The sequence below is a fragment of the Paroedura picta genome, chromosome 6 (assembly GCF_049243985.1).
Source record: "Paroedura picta isolate Pp20150507F chromosome 6, Ppicta_v3.0, whole genome shotgun sequence".
Lineage (NCBI taxonomy): Eukaryota > Metazoa > Chordata > Lepidosauria > Squamata > Gekkonidae > Paroedura > Paroedura picta.
Window position 1 is genome coordinate 69,260,534 of NC_135374.1, and position 23,752 is coordinate 69,284,285.

Genomic DNA, 23,752 nt, shown 5'->3' on the forward strand with positions numbered 1-23,752 from the left:
AGTCGGCTTGTCCCCGCGGCTGCCGGGCGTCTCCCGGGCCTCCGGCGGTGGCGGCTTTTGGGGGCGATTGGCAGCCTGGCGAAGGGAGTGAGGCTGCTGGGCGTCTCCCGGGCCTCATGCGGCAGCTGCGGTGGCTGTTGTGGGCGGTTCCCGGGCTGGGTAAGGGAGCGATGCTGGCGGGCGTCTCCGGGCCTCGTGCGGCAGCGGTGGCGGCTTTAGGGGCCGATTCCCAGCCTGGGCAAGGGAGTGAGTCTGCTGGGCATCTTCCAGGCCTCGTGCGGTGGCGGCGGCGGCTTTAGGGGCCGATTCCCGGCCTGGGCAAGGGAGGAATGCTGGCGGGCGTCTCCCGGGCCTCCTGCGGCGGTGGCGGCGGCTTTTGGGGGCGATTCCCGGCCTGGGCAAGTGAGCGATGCTGCCGGGCGTCTCGTGGGCCTCGTGCGGCGGCGGCGGCAGCTTTAGGGGCCGATTCCCGGCCTGGGCAAGGGAGGAATGCTGGCGGGCGTCTTCCGGGACCTCATGCAGCGGTGGCGGCAGCGGCGGCGGCTTTAGGGGCCGATTCCCGGCTTGTGCGGCGGGCTGAGGCGTCGGGAGGCGCTTTGCGGCTCTGTCGGCGGCGTGGCTCGCATCAGGGCCAGTGGGGCAGGTGAAAGCAGCGGCGGGTGGACAGCGGGCGAGAAGCCGGTTTGGAGGGCGGCAAGGTGGGCTGCTGGCGGCCGTATGCGGGCCGCTGGCGACAGGAGGAGGCGCTGGTCCTGCTGGAGATGCATCCAGCTCAGCGGCAAGTGGGGAAATGGCGGGTGTGGGCGGCCAGTCCAGGGCGGGCCAAGTGGCCAATAGGGAGGCGCGCTATGCGCGCCTCCCAATTGGCCACTTGGCCCTCGAGTGGCACTCAGAGGGGCCCAATCAGGAGCCGCTTCGCGGCTCCTGATTGGACACCTCCGAGTTTTTATCCCGGACCGGTCCCGCCCTAACTCCTCCCCACTACCCCTTACTCTTTTATTCAGTCCGTGGTGCCCGTGGCGCCACGGGCTGTGTACAGATGTTGAAGACAAATTGAGATATATTATGTTCTGGTTTTGTTTCATTTATTTTAAATATCTAATGATCTTCTTTTTAAAGTATGCTGAAAATGTTTTACTCTCAAGTGTTTTCATGTTCCTCAAATTATGGCAAAAGCAGTGATGCAGACATTATCACATCTGTCTGATGAGTCAGGGGAAATTATTTCTCAAAGGAACAGCAGCAGATGTGACCAAGATTCTATGCTGAGTTGTCAGTAATACTGGTACACTGTGGTACACAGTTGTCTTTCCTGACACAAGAAATTGCTCCCCAGAGAACAACCCCAGTGGTAATGCTCTGTTGGTGTGACATGGAGGAGTAATACAACAAAAATTGAGTCCTTTAAGACTAATAAAGATTTATTCAAGGTGTGAGCTTTCGAGTGCAAGTACTCGAACTCAGACAAAATGGAACAAGGATCATGAGTGTACAGATGTATAGAAAAGGTAAATTAGTGGTAAATTAGTAAATTGTAGCATCCAAATTATGCAATATGATGCCATATGATAGATAATTCTTTGCCAAAACAGCTAATTTGTCCTTTTGAGTTCAGTTGTAGTTGATTAAAACATTGGAGAAATCACTGCACATGTTAGTAATTAATAGCAGACACTTTCCCAGTTGTGAAAATTAAAAGAGACTAGTTGCTTGCCCCATCAATCTCCACCCAAGTGTGGAAGCATCCCTGTAAGTGACAAGCTGTACTGGCAAATTATCTTGTCCTGAGACCAGAGAGTTAGATTCAGAATTACATTACATATTACTAACATCACATTACAGTCACATTGTCCCAAATAAAATAAAATAAAAAGAAGAGGGGATTGTAAGGAATGTGGATATAAGAGTTGAATGAAGTTAGCATGCATAGTGAGATAGCAAAAAATGTCCTTGTTGAGTCCAGGGTAGGCCATTGTTTTGAGTATTCTAATAACCTGCATTTCTGCCATCTCTATTTCTAGAAAAGATGTGGCATGTTTTCTCTTGAAGTTCCTTTGCAGTAAAACAGCTACTTTGAGGTCCCTTATTACTTCAGACCAATATGGCTGCCCACTTTTATGGAGGAGTAATGTAACTCATATCTAGCCATCTGACTGTTTTTCCTTCTATCTACCTTCCTCCCCAGCTGCCTATACAGTTTTGAAATTCCATTAAAAAAAAAACTTTTTCAAGATATGAAGACAACTAAGTCATATGAAAGCAGCTTCTGTGTAAATAATTTTCTGCATGCAACTTAATTTTCCTTGTTGAGGTTTATGGAATGACCCATTTTCTACCAGGTTCCCAAACAAATTTAAAGACTTCTTCCAGCCTAAGAATTCTAATTCGAGTTTAAATTACTCTGTCACTGGACTGAGAGTCACTTCGAAACATCCTCCTTCAGATTGAGGAAGGCTTTAGATTTTAATAATTCTTTACTAATGCTTATCTAAGGATGAGAGAGAAACTCAGTCATCTAATCTAAGAACTAAATAAAATAAGTGAATGAACTGTGGGGGAGGGGAAAAATCTGGGATCTGGTCACTTTGATCAGAGCTGTTAAATCAAGTGAATTTGATTGTCTAACATTTTTGGTAAGAAACTCACACATTCCTACTTGTAATTTCAAGCTTAATTTTGATGTTTTAGGTAACCTCAGTTTGTATAGTTGCAGTTATGCAAGTAGATACAAATCAATATTATTTAAATATGTGTGCATTTTAAAATAAGCACTGTGTCTTCAGTTAGCAACAGATCTGAAACAGTCCTCATGACATTTATTGGTGTTTCCACTGGTATCTGTCAAAAACATACAAGTATGGGTTTTATTTTAAATAAAAATATCTAAATAGAGTATGACGTTGCAATTAAACAGGTATGCAGAAGGCTGATTATCTCATGTGTCTGACTTCAACTTCCTTTTAATTATTTGTTTCCAGTTTACATCGAGTGTTAATGGAATTACAAAATCAGCAACTAAGCCAACTCAATGACTGGTTAGTTAAAACAGAAGAAAGGACAGAAAAGATAGATTCTGAACCCCTGGGGCCTGATTTGGAAGACTTAAAGAAACAGGTTGAAGAACATAAGGTAAGTAACAATCGTGTCTTTTACTGGGCCATTAGTTTCCAAGAGGAACCATTTAAATTTTCAGAAAATGGCACCACATAGTGTTGCCTTACTATGCGGTGCCTATCACTAACATTTCATTGTTTCATATATAGACTGAAAAGGGACAGATCTCAAGTGTAGCAGAGAAATTATATATTTCATATTAAAATGGGGAATGCCTTCTGTTTTCCCATTGTCATGGTTCACAAAATAAAAGTGCAATGGGGTAGTAAGGGGAAGGGGATTGTAAGATACTATTTACTGCAAAGTACAATAATAACATTTTATTATCCCTTGGTTTCTTTCTACCGTGTGTTTTCCTTCTAGAATACTCTAGTAGCAAATCAACACTATTAGTTATTATAATTGGGATTTCCAATCTCATTAACAATGCTGAGACTCAAGCATGCAGCCCCCGAGCACTGTAAAGTATTCAAACTGAGTCCCTGCCTTTGTATTGGAAAAGATGTGGCATGTTTTTGAAAAATGAATTTAGTTATGAAAACAACAAGGCTGCACATTTAGAACAAAGGGACTGGGCAAGACTATCTTGTGTGTATTCTGTTCTGAGAAACTTTATTTTTATTTATGTGTAAGAAGAATTAATGGCTTCAAGCCACAATCCCATTTACAGGTCTGAGTTCACTGAGGGATGCCTGGATAGCTGCAGTACTGTGAACTAAACAATTGTATAGACATAATGTTATCTGGCTTAACTAATTAAGGGATCCGACACAAGCTGTAGGGTAACACACAAACTCATTTTAAAGCCTCTCCCTTTTTGCATGCCATCTTTAGTACTTTTTCTATTACATTTATCTTGGCTTAGCATCTGACATTGGCCGTAGTTAACACAGTCCCAAAATTAGCTTAGTTTATAAGAGTATAACCTTATTAAACATCTGCCACATTGGCTCATGCCATATTCCCCAGTTATGAACAGGGAGCTGAGTTTTCAAAGGACTATTTATCGGCCTGTTTGTACCTGTTCAGCAGGTTACTTCATTACGTTCCTTTTGAAAGTACAGTGCACTGCAGTCAATTTATTTTTTACTCAGCCACATAACTCCACTTTTTCTAAAAATCAGCAACCTCGCCACTAACCACTGGCCATAATATTACAGCTGGGGGGAGGGGCAGAAGGAGATGAGACAGGCCAACAGCAGGAAAGCCCAACATAAGCAGGGGACAGCTAGGGCATACATGTCCACTCTGGTCGGCTTTGCCACACTAAATTCTGTCCGGTGGATCGATAACTGGTTGACAGATCATACCCAAAAGGTAATTGTTAATGGTTCGACATCCTCTTGGAGTAGAGTGACAAGTGGAGTGCCCCAGGGATCTGTCCTGGGGCCTGTGTTGTTCAACATAGTTATAAATGATTTGGATGAGGGATTAGAGGGGGTACTTATTAAATTTGCAAATGATACTAAACTGGAAGTTATAGCAAACACAATAGAAGAGAGAATCAGAATACAGGATGATCTTGATAGGCTTGAGAAGTGGGCTAAACTGAATAAAATGAAATTCAACAGGGACACATGTACAGTTCTGCATTTAGGTAGGAAAACCCATATACACCAATATAGGATGGGTGAGACTTGTCTTGCCAGTAGTATGTGCAAAAAGGATCCAGGAGCCTTAGTAGACCATACATTGAACATGAGTAAGCCATGTGACTCACTTGGTGGCTAAAAAAGCAAATGGGATTTTGGGCTGTATCAAATGGAGTATCATGTCCAGATCACGGGAGGTGATGGTACCATTTTACTCTGCTCTGGTTCAGCCTCATTTGGAGTACTGTGTTCAGTTTTTGGCACCACAGTTGAAGAGGGATGTAGACAAACTGGAGCGTGTCCAGAGGAGGGCAACAAAGATGGCGAGGAGTTTGGAGACCAAGATATATGAGGAAATGTTGGAAAAGCCTGGTCTGTTTAACCTGGAGAGTAGACGACTGGGATTTGATAACCAGTATTTAAAAGGCTGCCATATGGAGAATGGAGCAGAGTTCTCTCTTGCCTCAGAGGGACAGATCATATCCAATTGGATGAAATTAATGCAAAAGAAATTCCATCAAAACATCTGGAAGAAGTTCCTGATAGTTAGAGCGGTTTCTCAGTGTAACAGGCTTCCTCGGGTGGTGGTGGGTCCTCTATCTTTGGAAATTTTTAAACAGAGGCTGGATAGAGGCTGGCGGAGAGGTTGATTCTGTGAAAGTTCAAGGGGGTTGCAGGTGATAGTGGATGAGTGATAGGGTTGTGAGTGTCCTGCATAGTGTAGAGCGGTGGTTCCCAACCACTGGACTGCGGCCCAGTACCGGGCTGCGAAGGGCCTGGCACCGGGCCGTGGCTCCCTCTCCCTGCCCCTCCCACAGTAAGAAACTGCCCAGGCTGCAAGCAAATCGACCGCAAAAGTGGCCAATTAGCTTGCGGCCCAGCAAGCTTCTTTTTGTGTGGGGGGAGAAGGAAGCAGGGCCACGCATGCGCAATGTGCATGCGTGGTCGCAAAATGCACATGCACAGCAGTTTCACACAAACACGCATGCATGGCAGTTTCACCCATGCGCACATGTGCAGAAGTGCCACACATGGTGCAAACACGCATGCGCAGCCACGCATGCGTGGCATGCATGGCTGTGCGATTGCCCTCCCCACCGCCACTGGTCCGCAGCCTTAAAAAGTTTGCCGACCACTGGTGTAGAGGATTGAAGTAGGAGGTTGAGGTCCCTTCAACTCTATTATTCTATTTATTTGCTGGCGGCCTTCAGGCCGCCAGCAAATCGGCCGCCAAAGTGGCCGATTAGCTTGCGGCTCTGCAAGCTTCTCTTCCCCCCCTCCCGAAACACGAAGCTTGCCGGGCCGTGAGCTAATCGGCCGCTTTGGCGGCCGATTTGCTCCCGGCCTGGCGAGCTTCTCGCTTCGGGGGGGGCGGGAAGAGAGAGCTGCGGCCTGGCGCCAAGGCCTTTGCGGCCCAGCACCGGGCTGCGGCCCGCGGGTTGGGGACCACTGGACTAGATGGCCTGTATGGGCCCTTCCAACTCTATGATTCTATGATTCTATTCTATGAAGGAGAATATTTTAAACTAGTGAGGGGGAAAAAATATTTGGCTTCCAACACTGGGAACAGATCACAAAGCTACTTGAGCGATGAAATGTGTGCCTTCTAATAACTGGAGCTGAAGAAGTGTAGACTGAACCAAATGACATGGAAAACTGTCTATTTCTTCTTCTGTATCTAGGTTCAGTGACAAAATATTGCTATTGCATGCAATGGCTTCTTTGAAAAGATGTGCAGGTTGGTTAGGAGGGTTTGGATCCATGGATAAGAATAATTGTTTTAGATTGGAGGAAAGGTGGCAGAATAAGGTAGAATAAGATCAACAGAAATCCCACAGTACAATCCTGAGAACAGTAAATTCTGTTGAACAGGCCTCAGTAGAATGCCAAATTGATGGCATTGTTAATATTTTATCTCTTCCCATCACCTATAATTCTTGTACTTCACCTTGACATGCTTGTAACCTTTTATTTCCTTCCTCTATCAGTTAAGTTCTTGTTTCTTTGTAAGTACATGTTGTATTAATAAAATTACCTTTAATATACATTCCTTGCACCCCATGTCAAATTTTACACTTAGCTCAGATCTAAATGTTTCAGTTTCTTATTCTCAATTCAGAAATACTAGCTAGTCAAGAATGATAATTCAGTTAAACCAACTGGAATCTATCAAATTACCTGCCATTGATAGCAGGACTGCTTCTTCTGGGGCCATGTTAATTTTTACATTGTTTTTCATGTTCTGATGACAAAAATGTCAACAGCTGTTTCCTCAGTTTTCCAGCCAAGTTCAAGAATTCAGGGAGGTTTTTCTCATTCATTGGACTTTAGCTGCATACTAGAATATGCTTAACCTGACCAAAAATGTTTCAGTAGGCATCCACTTGACGGACACTACTGTTTACTGTGCTCTTATGCTGTCTTAGGAGAAAAGCATGTGAAAAATCAAAAGTAAGTACAGCTAGGAAATTTGGCCAGTTCAGTATGGGGGATAATTATTTTTTCTTCTTTTCCTTTTGGTTTGTATTTTTATTGTTTGTTTTGTTATCCATAGCTTTCAATGGGAAATACATTTCTGGCTGGACATTATTTCCCATTAAATATGGAGGCAGTTTTCAGATAACATACGTACCTCATGCCAAAGAAACTGATCATTCCAAATTTCATGTGAAGAAAAGCTTTTATCAGATCTCTGAAAAGCATAAATATTACATAAAAATGTTAACAAGCTGTAGGAATGCTACTGGAAATTCCAAAATCCAAACGAGAAACTGGTAAATCCTGTTTTTCGCTCTTGAATGTTTCCTTAGTGGATCCCAACAAGAACTTTGCTGCACAAGTGCCTAGAGGCCTCTAGCTAATATTCACATACTAATGCAATTCTTCTTAGTTTAATGGCAGTTTAGATTTGAATATGTAAACCAATTTAGGGATAGCATTTCTTATTGTGTACTATAAGCCATCTTACTTTGTTATAAGACAGGAAATTGTAACTGACTTTCTCAGTCCAGTAATTAATAGTTATTCCCTAGCCAAATTAAAGCATGCTGTATTACATTACAAAACAATATTTCTTGCAAGTGCTTGTAGCATACATAGGATCAGAGCAGCAGTAGAGAACACCAACTGCGCCCCCTTTATCCCCCCCGTCCAGGATGTTGGGGTTGGGATAGTTATTTACTATTGTTTTCCCACCACATCTTTGTTTTATGTTGTTGGATTATATATGGGGCTTTATTGAGGTTTTTTTAATTAGGGTTATAGGTAACTCGCCTCGAGCCTATGGGGAGAGGTGATTAACAAATACAACAACAACAACAACAACAACAACAATAACAACAACAACAATAATCTTACTAGGTTTTTTTAAACCCTAATGCCATCCTAGTTTCTTTAGTTTCTTTAGTATGTGTTGAGCCTTGTCAATATTCTGCCCAATATTCTTCCCTTCCCCCAACCTTTCATGACATAACTTTACAAAGAAATACTCATGCAACTTCAACAACAACGAAAGTTTGGATAGGTATTATATAGCAGTCCTATTTTTCTTTTATGGATTGGATTTCTTTGATACATTATACAATTACATTTTTAATCTGTCATGAAAAACCACTGTATTCTCTGAAACAGCTGTTATGAGCTACTGTTGGAAAGAAACAATTTTTCTGCTACTGGCAGACTTTATTATTTGATTATGCATTGATTTGCTATTTTTGTGCTGGAATTCTTTGACTTCAGTCCCAGTCGGGTTCACTCTTACAAATACATTTTTACTGACAGGAGTGGGAAGATAATTTCTTTATAAAGCAGGCAGACAGTTTTATCTTAACCTACTAAAGGAGGATAGGAATGACAAGAAGTTCATCTAGTCATCTACAGATTACAGGAAAACTTACCAGTATGTCTACTATTTGTGCCTGAGATAGAGAATGTCAGGGTAACTCAGCTCCACTCACCTTATAAAATATTGTACAATTTACTGGATGTTTGAGAGGAGAAAACCAGGGAACAAAATTCTGTGGAGCAGGGCAAATCATTTTTTTTTTCATCTGGTGTTTCAGTCTGTTCTGGATAACAGGAGGTGGGTCCCCGGACATATGGTAGTTTGATATTAAAACACCGGATGGAATGTTTTAAATGTACATGTATAGATTCTGAGTAGCCAGGTATATCTGTAAATATGTATGAGGGTTTTTTATTTTATGCATCTTTTATCTGACATATTGTATTATAGTTTACATTTGCTTAGATGATATTTTCTCATGATCTTGGGCCATGTAATAAATGACTTGATTTGTTATGGTCCCAGGGAGAGTCTTTTTCAAGAGGCATGTGATGGCTCTCAGCAGATCTAGGTGTTTGTGGACAGCCAATTACTTGTCACTGGCAAAGACCCAGCTTCTTAAAAAGCTCTTCATTTTTAAATTTTTGTATGTATGGGTTATTTCTAAACAGGTTGTGGAGTAGGTATGGTCCCCTGGTTGCTTTTCTAATTATCTTTGAGAGCTTGGATGAGATCATTTTAATTGGGTTTAATTTAGAAAGAGACTGCAATGAATTTTGATGTTTGTATATATTTTTTGTAAATAAAGCAGTTATTACAAACATGCCATGAAACTCCTGTGGGTGTATTTTCTTTTTTATTTGAAAGGGTCCAAAACCAGGTGACAGTTCATATTTGTCCTTCAAAGAAATCCTCAAGCAAAATATATCTTAAAACATCATTCAATCATACAACTTAGTGAACAGCAAAAAAAAAAAAACCAAAAAAAAAAAACACACCAAAAGAACAAAAGACCAATACTTATGAAATTCATGTGATAATTTAGGGGGGAAATAAATTAAACTACATATATTTTAAAGTAGGAACTGGTCTTCTTGTTGCTGAGATGGCTCAGGATTTTCAACAATACAAGTAGTTGGAGAACAAAAATAATAGACAAAGGAAAAGTCACCCATAATTTGTCATTGAAAATATGATTAGATAAATCTTAAAAATTAATGTGCTTTACATAAAAAAGCAGGCAACTTCCCCTGCATATTCACATCTTAGAAACAAATGTAGAAGCAAAAGTTAAATAGTAGTCAGCTGTAACAGAACACTGAAAGGAGAAATTAAAAAAAGGGGGGGGATATAAATTTGCCAAACAAAGGAAACCTTCAAAAACTGGAATGTATGTAACTTAACTGAGCAGTGTGTTTGAAATTTTTGTTTTGACTTAGAAGTGCAATTTTGATTGAATTTGACACATTCTCTTGTCTGCTACCTCCGATCACAGTCTGTTTCTTACATCAAGAGGTAAAACAGTGTACTTAGGTCTTTTGTCATAAGTTGATATGTGGTTGTATTTTTTGGTCTTTATTTTAGGCTCTTCAGGAAGACTTAGAACAAGAACAAGTCAAGGTTAATTCTCTCACTCATATGGTTGTTGTAGTGGATGAAGCTAGTGGAGATAAAGCTACAGCTGCCTTAGAACAACAACTCCAGGTAACTATTCCACTGGTATCTTTGCAATTAAAAAATATACATTTCAGTTAATACTGATTTGATGCATGGTACTAGATAACAAGACTTTCATTAAACATTTTAAATAATGTATGTAAAGAAACAAGGCAAAGGAAGTTGTTGTAGCCTACAAGGAAACTGGCAGGAAGCTTGTTGTCTATTTTCCCATATAGCTTCCTTCCATGTCCATGGATTATTAAAAACATGAATCTCTGAAAGATGACTTAAACAGTGGAATTCTGATGTGAGTGACTGTAGAATACATGATTACGGATGGTCCTAATTGCTTCCACAGATTTGCTTCCAACAATTTCGCTGTTATCTCACTGCCTAAACTGTTAACAGACTCTTCTTCCTCTGAGCAACCAGTGGGAGGGAAAGCAGTAGTTGCCTAGATTTCCAGCTTTCTCCTTGAAGCCAATTCTCACCATTAAACAGTGATTTTGCCAACTCACTCAGTGCTGCATCTGTTGCATCTCTCACCTGCTTCTTGCCTTTAGCAATTTTAGCAGGTTGACTGTTAATTCTCCTGGACAACCTCTCTCAGCAGCTTTTGGTACTATTGATGGTGGGATCCTTCTAGATGGGGCATCATTCTGTGATGATACTGGTCTTGCCTGGAAAGTAGGTTTTAGAAGATGGTGTTTGGCAACTGCTGTTCAGCCCTTTGGCGTATGGCTTCCTACAGCAATTCATCTGGTCCTCTATGCTGTCTAACATCTACATGAAACTGCTGGTTGAAGTCATTTGGAGATTTAGGCTGTGATATCACCAATATACACATGATACATCAGCTTCAGAGGGCTTGGCCTCTGATAAGATGGGTGCCAATCAGGGAGAGGGCTTATGTTACCAAACCTGGGTGGAACTTTCTCTCCCGGGAGATTTATCTATACGCTTCCATTACTGTCTTCCACTTGTTTGTTTCATTTGGCAGGTAAGAGGGAAGTGTTAGGGGAATAATGACGCGACACTTGTTTGTTTGGCTTAAATAGGCCACGGCTTTTTTTTTTTTTAACAAACATGCCTCCCAGAGGAGGGTTGGCGCTGCCTGGACAATGAGCCACCTGAGCAGCCAGCCGGCTGCTGCCCCAAGAACCACCAATAAGGAGCCCATCACTAATCCCCGCTGGGATACGGGTCTCCTTATGTGGACCTGCTAAATGGGAGATGACCCTGATGGGGGAGCCAAAGGGCGCAAACCTCCTTGGCATCCCCCAGAGCCGCCCGGTCAATAACGAGCCGCATTAACCTACCCCGCCGGGCAGGCCTGTTTGTGACTTACTGCCCCTTTAAAGAGGCCCTTACCCTTGTGGGGAGACCGATCGCGCACCGGCTCCCCACTAAACAGGTTCATTATCCAATTCAGACCCCGCTGTGACAAAACATATATAAAACCAACGATCAATATAACTAGGGAGGGAGGGTAACTCGTCGCCATCTTGGCAAAAGGCAGGAAAAGCACCCGGACAGTATCCTAAATCAGATGCTCCTAGCCCCGCCTCTTGCCGCATGTGCTGCGTTGCAGCACGCGTGAGAAACCTCCATCTGGGCCCGCCCGTGCCGCCTCCTTACCCGGCTCGCCCTCCACCTGCCAAATGGCAGCCTGGGTAAGCCCTGGCCACCTATTGGCATTCCCTCAATGATTCTTCCTTCCTAAGCAGTCTTTTTATTTATTTACTTGATTTATATGCTGCTCTTCTGTTGAAGGGCAGTGCACAACATTAAATAACAATACAAATTAAAACATTTAAACCATTAGTACATTAGACCTGAGGATTGGGATTAGACACGAGTACCATCAGTATCCCCTCTCCACTTTCTAGGGGGGGAATGGGTAGTTGATTAGCCGCTCTTGCCAGGTAGTCATTAACTATTGTCATGCTAATTGGTTTTAATGTATTTTATGGGGTTTTATACTGTTGTAACCCGCCACGAGCCGCAAGGGAGTGGCGGGAAATAAATTCAATAATAATAATAATAATAATAATAATAATAATAATAATAATAATAATAATAATAATAATAATAATAATAATAATAATAATAAACCACATCTATACTTAGCTGTAGCAGCAGTTATAGCATTGATTCTATTATAATCCCTTTCTGTGGATCTAATTCCAGACTAAGATGTTATTGTGGGGGGGGGTTGTAGTTGGCCCATTAGGTGCTTTCGGATTCACATGCCCCAACTGAAAGGTTTGTGGAAGATCTCAGTCTTGCAGGCCTTGCAGAACTGTACCAACTCCACCAGGGCCTTGATCTCCTCTGACCAAGTGGAGTCAGGACTGGAAATGTTCTGGCCCTGGTTGAGGCCGAACATACTTCTTTGGGCCCAGGGACTACCAACCAGTTGGTGTTTGCAGAGCGGAGTGCTCTGTGGGTGACATAGGCAGAGAGGTGGTCCTTCAGATATGCCAAGTCCCTCAGATATGCCAGCTGGAAGCCAGTACAGCTGCTGAATATGGGCCTTCCAAGGTGTTTCTGTGAGGACATCAGCTGCTATGTTCTGGACTAGTTGCATTCTCTCGGTCAGGGATAAGGGTAGGCTCACTAAGAGCAAATCTAATCTAGAGTTGTCTATCAGATGGATCACTGTGACTAGGAACTCCAGGGCCAAGATATTCTCTTTGTAATTTAGTTTGAGTTTTAAAGGGGTATTTTGAAGAGACAAGTTAATGTTAATGTTTTTATAATGTATTTTATCATGTATGTTTTAAATTGTTAGCTGCCTTGGCAGCCCTTGTAAGGGCAGAAAGGTGGGATATAATTATGAATAAATAATTGCTGCTGTTCTTTCTCACTGCTCAACCATCATGCAGCCAACAGATAAAGAAGTGAAGAAGCTCTTTTGGTGGCCTTGGGAATTTTCTGATCAAATAGATCCAGTATAACTCTGTTATTTTATTACGTTCTCTGCTTTACCATAGAGCTATTTGAACAGTAATGAGAATATTTCCATGACAACTGAGTCTTCCAGTTTTTCTAAATATATAGTTTTGGAGAAACATACTTAATATTTTACTAGGGCTACAACCAGGAAGATACTGTTTCAGTTTTGGTCAAAAGTAGTGCCAAAAATTTTCTGAAAGAAATTAAGCTATTCACTTTCTCTTGCTCATATCCATTGCCATTGTTTTCTCTGTCAACTTCAACTTCTATAACATTTTTTTGTTTTGAAATTGCTGTGTTTTCTTCAGGGAAAAGCCAGTTCAGAATTGCAGAACAAAGAGAATATAATAATGGCATGTTACAAGTCAGTCACATTTAACTAGATGATGGATGCAAATGAAACCATTTGCTTCCTAGATAATTCCAGTTCATATGGTGAATAGGATAATAATGTGACATTAATTAATAATTCAGATATAGCTTTGTGATAACATTGCTGTGAGTAAATCAAATCAATTTACAGAACATTAAAAAAAAATCACAGAAAAATCATTAAAGATAGGGGATGTCTTCCTTTAGGAAATGTTCGTGGAAAGCTTTCCCATTATGGTTTAGCCCTAATTATATACTAATCCTAGCATCTTCCAGTAACATTACTTCCAGTGTCCTAACTGTCATGTCCAACTACAAATTGGCTCAGAACACTGACAGAGCTGGCAGGAGGCTGGTGAGTGCACTCCCTCCCTCCCCCCTCCCTTCAGGCTTGCTGCAAAGGAGCCTCTGAGGGGAGGAAGGCGTTTCCAAGAGCAACTCAGGGGAGTCTGAGGGCATGGGGGTGGGCCTTCCTTTTGAGGGGGGGAACTTACCCCTCCTGCCAAGCAGTTGGCTGACAGGGGGGGCACAGAAAAGCCCCTTCTCACTTAAAATACTGCTGTGGCCGGCCGTGCTGCTGGAGGGAAGAAACAGCCAAGCAACTCTCTGCAGATTTGAGACCTACCACACAGAGTTGTTGTGCAGGTGAAACTGGAAGCTGTGCAGTAGGCCTCAACTGATTCAACTCCACAACAACCTGCGTGGGAGACCTTAAATGTTTCTTCTCCTCAACCATGTCCAAACTCCATAGAAGCCCTTTCTGCCTGGGCAGCTGATCTTTATACTCTGCAGATGAGCTGTAATTCCAGGAGCTCTCCAGGCCCCACCTGGAGGTTGGCTACCCCTCGGTTGGAGATATTCCTGGAGATTTGGAGGAGGGCCATAAAATCCTACAATGCCTCAGAGTCCGGCCTCCAAAGTAGCCATTTTTGCTTGCAGAGCTGATCATTATAATCTAGAGATGAGCAGCGATCTAGAGAGGATAGTAGAGACTCACAGACTGTGGTTGGGGTGGAGTGGTTGTGGGTGTGTCCCTCCTGGGCTATGGGCTTTAGCCAGCCCTTACCAGCAACTGTTAGTATTTTGGTGTGCAGAGAGACAGACAGACAGACAGACAGACAGACCAATATCAATCCTGCGAGTCTGGAAAGTTCAGGAAGATCTAAATAAAGAATATTTACAGCCTGAAACTGTAAATAGTGAACAAGTAAATGGCTGGAGAGACATGGGAACTAAAGTGACTTTTTTCAAGCTTGGCCTGGAAAATAAAAACTCCTATGAACTCAAAGGCATAAGTGGCCCAGAAATTCAAGTGTAGTTAGCTTTACAGGAAAGTAGACAGTGGGGGAAACTAGGGTGTAAACTGCACGGAGCTTTTATTCCACTCCCAGGTTGATTCAGTCCCTCCCGTCTGCAATGAAATCGATTTCCAGTTTGATTTCCATTGATGGAAATTTTCCATCTGCAACCGTCATGCCTCAACCCGCATTCACCGTACCTTTCCCTTGGAATATAAGGGAGCGCTTATTTTCCGGAATATCCACCAATTCGCGCCGAATGCACCAAAGGACCCACGTGTAGATGTCCTCGGTACTCGGATTAACCGGCATTCCTCCCCCCACTCCTCCCCAATGGTGACGTTACGGAACTGTCTTTTGCTGATTGGTCAACCAACCCTCGCGTTTCCAATGCTGATGCTGCGTGGTTTTCTCTTGCTGATTGGTCGACAACCCCCCCTTTCCAATGATGACTGAACGTGTTTATCTCCTGCTGATTGGTTGACTTGCAGAGTCAAAAGAAAGGGGGAATAATTGTTTCATGGGTAAATACGCTGTTCAGCTCTGTTTTGAGAGCTTAGATTGTTTGAGACAGCACAGAAATGGAAAAGTGTACAAATACAGTAATAAAAAAAACATATCCAGGCGCACTCTGGTGGGAAGTACGTCAGAATGTCAGGAATCGATTTAAACTAACGTGATGCAGATGACGCAAGTATGTTAAAGCTGTTTCGTTTCGGAAATAATGTTTGTTGCAGATCACTCATAATGCCCGAGCCCGAATCAGGCAGAGATCGGCAAGAATAAAAGCGGGAAAATCAAGAGATGCAGAATAGGCCTAGGTGATCCACCTTTATTAGGCAACGACTTGGCCTTGCAGACAACAACAGGGACTGCAGTTGCCAGCAGTAGGTCTCAGGCTTCAGAAGGGCAGAAATCACCAGCCAAGCAACCAAGTGGATTCTGGGGCCATGTGCATTCCTTTTGAAGGGGTGCATGAGAGGGGGGAGAACTTTCCCTTCAGCCTAACTGCCTAAATATGAGCTGAACTTCCAGGGGATTCTCAGACCCCACCTGGATGCTGACTTCCCTAAACTTCAGGGGGATACAATGCTACACAGTAAACCCTCCAAAGTCACCATTTTTGCCTGCAGAGCTCGTCTGTATAGTCTGGAGGTGAGCAGCAATTCCAGTCCCCACCTGGAGGTTGGCTGTCCCTGGTCTGAACATATTCTTTGAAGTCTGAAAGTGGGGCCTCAAAAGTGTGTAATGCCCCCACAGCTACCTAGCACCCCTTGACATACTTTAGGTCAAGAAAACATTGCATAGAGGAGGTAAGGTTGTCAGATTGGTGTAGATTCATCTTCTGGAATTCCACCCTACCTAGGTGTGTATAAACCTGACTAAGGTCAAGTCTGCTGTGCACAGAGGGACCTCCTCTCTGGGTTGCCATCTTCCAAGTGAGGCTCTCTTCCCCACCACCCTCACCCCTCTCCTACTATGGGGAGAGGAAGGAAAGGCGATTGGAAACTGCTTTGAGACACCTGAAGTCTGCTGGGTCACTGCGGCCCATTCCCAGTTCTCTCAGACCTCTCACAGCCCCACATCCCTCACAGGTTGTCTATTGTGGGGAGATGAAGGGAAAAGGCGTTTGTAAACCACTTTGAGACTCCTTTGGGTAGTAAACACCAGGGTACAAAAATCCAGCTCTTCTTCTTCTGAGAAGCAGCTGTGAAAGAAGCATTTGGCTACATAACAATTTATCAACAGTAAAAAAATGGAGACAGAAGAAGCAGGGTAGACACCTGTGTACTGTGACTACCCCATGTGTATTAGGGCAGGGGGACAAGATGGGAAATGATGTTAAATGTAGAACTTGGAGGGATTGGTTGCCATGTAATTTCCCCCTAAGAAGAGTCTCCAGTCTGATTTTCCCTTCACATATCTGAAGACATGGCTCTGGAAAGCTCATCTGTAACCACTATGCCACAGTTCCCAAAGGTCAGTCCTCTCCCATACTCAATGAACATTCCACACCACAGGTTCTTGACACCCATATCTCCACACCCATGCTCTCATTTGTCACCACACTGCCCCAACCTCCCACACAACACACATTCAACCCCATGCCCTTACAGACTGGACAACTCCTCCCCTTCCTCTTCCCACTGCCAAGCTCTACCACCCGTTGTATTCCTAGATACAATGGGCTTTGCCTCTAGTAGATTCATAAAACTGTATAATTCTTGTGTCTCTCTGAAGCCCTGTTAATTTTCAGATAGACTTTTCATCTTGTTTTGATTTTGGTTAACATCTAAAACCTCTTCCAGCATGCAAATTGGGGAATATCTTATCAAAGCAAGAGCAAGTCAGCAAGACCTTGCCTTGGTGCTGGCTGCTAGATTAAGGGAGAACAGTTCTAAAGATAGATCACAGGCATTGTAGGTAGGAAGGCAAAGCTCTTACAGCAAATTCAAAGAACAAATAAGTTTTCCATGTAGAACATGGAATTGACTTGAATATAAAAATATTTTTCAGAAGAGGATAAATGCTGAATTAAAAAAAAACAGGAAATCTATCGATTTGAGAAGCCCTATTAGAACATCAGAACAATATTAATAAAAAGTGAAAACAAACAGAATACAAAAAGGTTTTGAGGTGTTTTTGTGGGTACTCACTGCACAGTGAAGATTTAGAAGCATTTCACAATTGCTCCTATATCATTTTATTCTTGATCAGTGAATGGCAGATTGCTGAATGGACTTGATGTGTTTGTAATATAACAGATTTTTCCCCCTATGGTGTTAAACCTTCAGTGATCCACAATCACAAATCCCTTAACAAAGACATATACGTCTGAACTAGCCATTTTGTACAGGAGAGACCTTAAAAGAGCCTCCATAGAGTCAGAAACCTTTATAAGAGTCTGGAAAGTTCTATTATCATCTGTAGAGCTTTGGCCCTACTAGCTCTTCGTATTGCTGCACTCCTGGGATAGCCTGAGCAATTGCCCAAGAGATTAACTTGGGGAGGAGGTGATGGTAGTGGGGATGATATACTCTATGACCTACTGAATAATCTATCAATTGCATCATCTAGTGTACAGTGAATAATGATGCTATTTTTAATCCATTTCAAGATGATGATTGATGATGATTGAGGCATTTGTCGTTGGTTGATGGCTATATATAAAGCCATCAACCAACTCCAAATGCTTCAATCATCATCAGTCCTCTTAGCATTAACAAGAAAAAATTATCCAAGTGGGGCAGAAAAATATGACTGAGTAGAAGAAATTAAACTATATAAAGGTTTACAAAAATGTTGTATGCATTGTATACTAAATCGCAGGGCCTGCAAGGAGGAGCTCTTCCACCAGGCATTCGGTCGAGACCAGATATATATAACCAACAGCGACCAAAGGGCCCCTGCTCCCCGCCCCCCCTCAGAACACCACCTATACACTCTGGACCTGTTTATATGTTGCAATGTTGCAATGTTGTATTGTTTATTGGTTATACAATTATAATGTTATATGTTTACAATTATCAATTATTATTGCACGGTTATTCAAATGTTTTATTTGAATAACCGTGGGCAGCCCCAAGCCGAGAGCCAGCAGAAAAAAAAACCCTGTAGGAGCCTTTCGCAGCCCCAAGCCGAGAGCCAGCAGAAAAAAAAACCCTGTAGGAGCCTTTCGCAGCCCCAAGCCGAGAGCCAGCAGAAAAAAAAACCCTGTAGGAGCCTTTCGCAGCCCCAAGCCGGCACGCCCACGAGAGCCAGCAGAAAAACATTAACCCTGTAGGAGCCTTTCGCAGCTCCAAGCCGAGAGCCAGCAGAAAAAAAACCCTGTAGGAGCCTTTCGCAGCCCCAAGCCGAGAGCCAGCAGAACAAAAACCCTGTAGGAGCCTTTCGCAGCCCCAAGCCGAGAGCCAGCAGAAAAACATTAACCCTGTAGGAGCCTTTCGCAGCCCCAAGCCGAGAGCCAGCAGAAAAAAAAACCCTGTAGGAGCCTTTCGCAGCCCCAAGCCGAGAGCCAGCAGAAAAAAAAACCCTGTAGGAGCCTTTCGCAGCTCCAAGCCGAGAGCCAGCAGAAAAAAACCCCTGTAGGAGCCTTTCGCAGCTCCAAGCCGGCACGCCCACGAGAGCCAGCAGAAAAACATTAACCCTGTAGGAGCCTTTCGCAGCCCCAAGCCGAGAGCCAGCAGAAAAAAAACCCTGTAGGAGCCTTTCGTAGCTCCAAGCCGAGAGCCAGCAGAACAAAAACCCTGTAGGAGCCTTTCGCAGCCCCAAGCCGAGAGCCAGCAGAAAAAAAACCCTGTAGGAGCCTTTCGCAGCTCCAAGCCGGCACGCCCACGAGAGCCAGCAGAAAAACATTAACCCTGTAGGAGCCTTTCGCAGCCCCAAGCCGAGAGCCAGCAGAAAAAAAAACCCTGTAGGAGCCTTTCGCAGCCCCAAGCCGAGAGCCAGCAGAAAAAAAAACCCTGTAGGAGCCTTTCGCAGCCCCAAGCCGAGAGCCAGCAGAAAAAAAAATCCTGTAGGAGCCTTTCGCAGCTCCAAGCCGAGAGCCAGCAGAAAAAAAACCCTGTAGGAGCCTTTCGCAGCCCCAAGCCGAGAGCCAGCAGAAAAAAAAACCCTGTAGGAGCCTTTCGCAGCTCCAAGCCGAGAGCCAGCAGAAAAAAAACCCTGTCGGAGCCTTTCGCCGCTTCAAGCCGGCGCCCTGGGAGCCCCGGCAGCCACCCACAGCACAGCTGCTGGGTGCTCCCTGCCCTCATGGCCCCAGAACACAATGGAGCCGCCGGGAAAGCCGCAGAAGAACAAAAAAATGCAGAGGAGCCGCCACAGCCCAGCGCACCACACCTGGGACTCCCGCCTCCTCTTTCAGGTAGCCTGTCCCTCGCTCTGTCCCTCGCCTGCCGCTCGCTCTGGTCCCCACCTGCTAGCGCCCATTGTCTTCTTCATACAATGGGCTTTTTTACTAGTTAAACATAAAACAATATGAGCTTTCGGTCTTCTTAAGGGGGTCTCATCTCGAGGCTTGCTACATCTTGTCGTTCCCGTAAAATTATATTCTGTCCCATTGGCCTTTGGCGTAGAAAGTGCAGTTGTACTCTTTCCCGCAGAGTATGCATCGATAAATCTTGAGGCCGTTGCACCTCCTGGACTCCAGTATCAATACAATTTTTCCCCAGAGAGATCCTTTAAATCGGTTACTTTCACTGCAGATCCATATTTCTTTTGATTGATTTTTGTACACTGTTGCTTTGAGATGGCTGTATGTCTTTTTAAAAAGGGTGTCCTTATCTGGGCTGCAGAACTCCGGCATCCCATTTTCCGTCTCCAGAATTTCAGATTTCTCTTCTACTGTTGGTTTTCCACCTTGTTTAGAGCTGTCATCAGCCACTGTTATTGATCCATTATTCCTGTTAAAGACGTCTTCCTTGGCTTCTTGGATCTCCTTGAAGATATGAATTTCAGATTTCTCTTCTGCTGTTGGTTTTCCACCTTGTTTAAAGCTGTCATCAGTCACTGTTATTAATCCATCATTCCTATTGAAGACTTCTTCCTTGCCATCTTGGATCTCCTTGGAGATATTTTTGATCAATCCATCTAAGAATACTTTGTAATCTTGGGTTTGTATCTCTATTAGATGAGCCAATCTTTTTAACATAGACATGATTTTGACTTTAAAAAAAACCGGCCTCAAATAATTTTACAAGTGGCCAGTAGATGTCCTCTGTTTTATCCTCTAATGTTCCGGCACAGGCATGTGGCGTATTGAAGTCAGTTAAGGCAGAGATTCTCGTACTGGCACAGAGTTCTCGTGAGATTTTCCCATTCACAGCTCTTATCTTCTTATCTTCAAAAACCAAAACAATTACAATAAGAGCTTTTGCCAATTAATTCGAGTTGATTTGAGTCCTTCTTCTGCTTAGTTAGGAGAATTAGCCTGCCTCTTAACGAGGTGGCTTCAGGCAGAGCAGAGTAAGAGGAGGAGGGAAACAAAGGGCTTTGATGCAGGAAGAAAGACGAAGAAAAAAAAAACGAGAGATACTTGCAGTAAATGATGTTTTGGAACTCAGCCGATGTCCTCCCCTCAGTTCAAAGCGTTCATTTGTGGTAAATCATCATGTAGGGTTGAAGCAGATACTTTAAGATTAAAGAAAGAAAGGAAAGTCCGAGGTAGAAAATGGCAGTCGTCCTCTGGACCTGGAACGCTGACAGCCTATAATCCAGGGAGATATACTCCCTAGAGGATTGGAGACGGCCCCAAGAACTTCCTGGGTAGAAAGGTGAGGTGGGGTTTGCGTACCCCTCCTCTTTTCTGCCAATTGCTTGCACAATTGACCCCTGTCAGGCTTCAGAGATAGCAGAGCAGCTGCCCTGCCACCCTCTCAGGACGACATCTTTAGCCACACCCCGTGAACATAATATTGAACTTACTGTGTATAACTTCAAAAGGAACTTGCCACTGAGGAAACTTTGACCATTTCTGCACAGAGGGCAAAAACACAAATAACTTCTGGCTCATAAATGAAGAATGGTAAATCTTGCGTTTGCAGCCCTCTTGGGGAAGGCCCTTCCTGCATTTTCTCTCTGCCCCATCATGGTTTTTTGCCTCCTGACGGAGCTGCAAGGGAAAGCAAAATGAACTTCTCCCTCCTCTCATTGCCTTGTCAATCACAGCAAGCCACCAATCACAGCACAGCAGTTCTTAATGGACTGAAACTTTCTCCCCCCCCAAGCCCCAAAAAAGGCACTTCTGCATTGCTATGCGGTAATGCCACAACACAGATGCATTTTTAATAAAATTTTATACTGCCATGTTGCTATAGAAAATGCCAGCATTCCCCTCTTTTGGGATCCATGTTCTTTGGGACTTTATTTTTGCCTGGGTGGATTTCTGAGATGCTGAACATGGTCCTTGGAGCCCCAAAAGACATTCTCTGTTAATGGTTGACTTAAATACAGAGTGCTCAGACCCCTGTATGATTGGGGGAAGGTTGCCTGATCACCCGCCCCCCCCTCTTTCTCAGCTCATTTCCCACCTCCAGAAAACAAAAAAGGGGCTTTGTTTTGGCTGCCTGATCCCAAAAAGACCATGGATACTTTAAAGAAGATTTTATTTTACTTTAGATAATGTTGCTTTGTGGTTGCACCATTTAAAAAAAATTACTTGGAGCAGGAAATGGAGAAGGGAGGGCAGGTTTGAAGGCGGGACAAAGTTGCCATGACTATTGTATGTTTCCCCCTCCATATGGGCTTATCTCTGGTTGCTAACTAATGGGACGCATGATTTAAGGATGTAAATCCAGTTTTGGCAATTCTCAAAATCGCGAGTTAAAAATGGATAAAACTCGACCCAGCTACTGGACAGCCTCAGGATGTAGGTGATGTCATGTGGAGGGTGCTCTAAAACCTGCCAACATTCAAAGACTTTCCAGTAACAGTTTCCTCAGGCAGGAATGGTGTTTGAAAACAGAGGTTAATAGCCCCATCTTGGCTTATTCCCATTCATAATAAACAGTCTACTTTTGGGAGTTGACATAGTCTTTATTTTGACGCCTGGGAGCAATCCTTTTTTCTTAGCCCCAACTCAGCTGTTGCAAACACAAATCTCACAAACCCAGTTCAGTTCATATGTTAGCCACCTGGTTTGATGGGATTCGTGGTTTGGTTTGTGATTCACCCATAAACCTCTGAGCCACTTTTTTGTGGTTCATATCAATCCCTAGTGAAGATGGTCAGTAGACTGATCTAATATAGGGCTATTTAGCTGACCTTGACACATTGTAGAAGTAAAATTTATCTTAAGGATTTTGATATTTCTGGTAGCAAAGAATTTGCTCCCTGTGTTTAGAGCTAGCTTGGTGCAGTGGTTAGGAGTGTGGACTTCTAATCTGGCGAGCTGAGTTTGATTCCGCATTCCCCCACATGCAACCAGCTGGGTAACCTTGGGCTCACCACAGCACTGATAAAGCTATTCTGACCGAGCAGTGATATCAGGGCTCTCTCAGCCTCACTCACCTCACAGGGTGTCAATTGTGGGGAGAGAAAAGGGAAGGCGACTGTAAGCCGCTTTGAGTTTCTTTCGGGTAAAGAAAAGTGGCATATAAGAACCAGCTTTTCTTCTTCTTCTTCTTAACCAAGCTTTATTATTTTCATAGCTCCGTATTTATGTATATTGTAAATTTAAGAAAATTGGCTTATATTGTTGGTGGTGCCTCACCAAACAAGTATTTATTGTGTTGATTTAAACACCAGTTATAGCACATATTTGCTCTTTATTTTCTTACCAAACTGCTTAAAGAGGAATATTTTAAAAAGGTAAATATCTAAGGCAGCTGTATTTAGTTGGCTGGAAGGTAATAACTCCTATCTTGCTACGTATAGTTCTCAGTATTTTCGAGCATATGAAACATCACATTTTTATGGACATGGAAATAGATTTCACGGAGTACTGTTTGCACCTTCAATTTTAAAATTACTGTTCCTCATAATCATAATACAATTCAGTTCACTGCTATGCTTCTTTAAACAGTAATGGTAACTAAATAACTTGCAAACATTTATAGTTTTCAGATAGATATTATAATAGAAAAGGTAAACAGATTTTTTCCAGAATGGAATGAAAGTATTATAGATTTAAGTCAATATTAAAACATACTTACTACATTGTGGCTATTTTTTTAGCATTTAGGGGACCGATGGGCGGCCATTTGCAGATGGACTGAGGAACGTTGGTTTCTTCTACAAGATATACTTCGAAAATGGCAACAATTTACTGAAGAACAGGTGAACAACACCTAAGCATTTATTGTTTGTTCACTATGCTTTGTACTTGGTATTCATAAAGGCTTTTTCTGTTTTTAGGGTCTCTTTGATGTATGGCTTGTTGAGAAGGAAGATGCTGTGAACAACATTCATACCACCAATTTCAAAGATCAGAATGAAATGTTGGAAAATCTACAAAAGTTAGCCGTACGTTGTTTACA

The 23,752-nt window shown here is 43.1% G+C and overlaps 1 protein-coding gene across 18 annotated transcripts in view; it reads left to right on the top strand.

Annotated features, from left to right (window-relative positions):
- Window positions 1-23,752, top strand: part of DMD (dystrophin) — a 1,311,735-nt gene that overhangs the window by 539,340 nt on the left and 748,643 nt on the right. For all 18 annotated transcript variants that reach the window (XM_077342956.1, XM_077342959.1, XM_077342965.1 and 15 more), the window contains 4 exons: window positions 2,979-3,129; window positions 10,075-10,194; window positions 23,451-23,552; window positions 23,631-23,738. In XM_077342956.1, the coding sequence (XP_077199071.1) occupies window positions 2,979-3,129; window positions 10,075-10,194; window positions 23,451-23,552; window positions 23,631-23,738 (481 nt within the window). The remainder of the gene's footprint in view (window positions 1-2,978; window positions 3,130-10,074; window positions 10,195-23,450; window positions 23,553-23,630; window positions 23,739-23,752) is intronic.